The 2,089-nt window shown below is 41.3% G+C and overlaps 1 protein-coding gene across 2 annotated transcripts in view; it reads left to right on the forward strand.

Moving 5' to 3' along the window:
- Positions 1-1,171: 1,171 nt before the first annotated feature.
- The window catches only part of LOC105269274 (protein argonaute-2), a 4,033-nt gene continuing 3,115 nt past the window's right edge, over positions 1,172-2,089 (forward strand). Inside the window, exons 1-2 of one of the 2 annotated variants that reach the window (XM_011309389.1) lie at positions 1,172-1,419; positions 1,665-2,084. In XM_011309389.1, the coding sequence (XP_011307691.1) occupies positions 1,407-1,419; positions 1,665-2,084 (433 nt within the window). In that variant the 5' untranslated portion in view covers positions 1,172-1,406. The remainder of the gene's footprint in view (positions 1,420-1,664; positions 2,085-2,089) is intronic. The other variant, XM_011309390.1, reaches the window with a different exon arrangement.

The following is a 2,089-nucleotide window of genomic DNA, read 5'->3' on the forward strand; positions in this document are numbered from 1 at the left end:
ACTGTCCACCAGTGGACAGAGATCTTCATAGCTATTACTAGTTACAATAGTTTCGTTGCTTTCTGCCTCTAGTTTTTCCGGGCGTTTGGTCGTTTTTTTTGGAAAAATCCACTCGTCAGTGTTGTACTGCGCAGTTGAGCCCTTCTCAATGGCTGTGGTCGTGGTTTTCCTGGCGCTTTGCAGGTTAGGTCTATGTTTTTTGTTGATGGTGTATTTATTGGCACCGTATTCTTTGATAAGTTTCTTGTAATTATATTCGAAGGCCTCGGAGGTGGAGGTGCTCCGATTTTTTTTCAAATTGTCCTGGGATTTCATTGTATTGGGTTGCGATGAGGTGCTTAGACCGTCCTCAAACTTTCTCTTCGTATGAGCACTTTCACTCATTTTGATCTTGTAGTTTGGGCCTGTAGGCTCTTTATAATACTCACTGAACTTATTGTTACTGATGTTAACGGTTATTAGCTAATGAGCTCTGCATAAAAGCTGTAAATGATGGTTTTATTAGGGAAGGCGAAAAAACACGACCGCTATGGGCGACTCCTCACGCGCTCCCTCCTAGGATAACGCACTATTACAATAATATAATTTCATTAGGAGTATATAAATTGCAAAAGTATCGTTTTAAAAAATTGCTAATTTTTCAATTTCACTGGATATCTTTTCGATTTTCAAATATTCAGTTTTTAAACAATATTTCGATTGATTAGCCATTCAAAAAAGATAAAATTGGAATTATTTTGAAAAAAAAAATGAATGATGCTGGTATCGAACCGAAGCGGTCCGCGTGCCAGTCAAGCGCGTTGCCAATTAAACAACGCGCTCATTATGAAAATATAATTTAATTAGTGGTATATCTTCAATATATTAAATAATTTTTTCCATTGAAATTCCACAAGATGTAGTTTCCCCGTTCCACACGTTCTACAGTCGGCTAAATTTCAGTTAAACAAATAAAAAACAAAAAACATTCATACCGCAGAAAATAAAATTCACCCCGTCGACTTGAGACACCCCAGCATTGCAATAAAAACTTGGTTAATAATAAAAAACACCCCAGCATTGCGTGTTGCGCCCTCCCTCTCTTGGGGTGCAGTACTACGATGCCACCGGGGTCACTCAAACCCCCAGAAGTGAGCCTCTACTCCAGTCAATCCTCTTTGGATAGGAAGTTGAGTCAACTGTTACGCCAGCAATTGAAATTGTTTATTGGTCTGTACTTGCAAGAAAAACATTTGCTGACAAAATCGGGGGATTTTGAGGAGCGTCCATTATATTCACAACAGCAGAACGTGAAGCTGAACAAAAAAACCAGCAGAGAAAAACATTTTATAACAACGAAAACCGCTTTGACATTTGCTTTCTGCACGGAGTAATTGCTACACTTTGTATATAATAAAACCCGAACAATGGGACGAAATGGTGAGTGGAGTATTTATTTGTTATTGAAAGGTTAAATAATAATTGTTAATATATTGCATCATACAATGCGATCACTCTATGTGAAAGCAATGTAAAATGGATGATAAGAATTTTCCTCTAAATGTTAGAGGAAATTACAGAGAGGGTAATCGTAAATTCATAACAATATTTAAAAGAATAATAGGGACTCTCCTACTGTGACTTTTTTCAATCGTTTTTATTTTCCATTTTATTCGCTTGTAAAGGAAAGAAGAAGGGACGAACAGGCGAAGGAGGAGGAAGAGAGGACGGTGGAGAATCATCCCAGCAGCCACCAGGTCAGCAGCAGGAACGATCTCAGACGGCCCCTCCAAGGAGTGCACAAAGAGCTCCAGGAATAATTACCACTGCACCTCCTCCATCTCGACCATCGTTTGGTCCTGCCGGTCAAGACGTTGCACGGACTACTACACAGATGGAAGGATTGACTCTTGAGCAAAGAGGCCGAGGAAGGGGTATGGGACTTGGACAGGGTGAGTCACGTCGAGGACGTGGTGGTCAGGGCGCAGGACGAGGTCAACGTCCTCCACAGCAAGAGCAGCAGCCTCAGATTTCGATGCCACCCCAGCCGGCTCAATCGAGACCGCAGTCTCAAGCTACAGCTCAGGGCGCTTGGAGTGGACGAGGTCAA

This window comes from Fopius arisanus, unplaced genomic scaffold (genome assembly GCF_000806365.1).
Source record: "Fopius arisanus strain USDA-PBARC FA_bdor unplaced genomic scaffold, ASM80636v1 scaffold00066, whole genome shotgun sequence".
In the NCBI taxonomy this organism is placed as follows: domain Eukaryota; kingdom Metazoa; phylum Arthropoda; class Insecta; order Hymenoptera; family Braconidae; genus Fopius; species Fopius arisanus.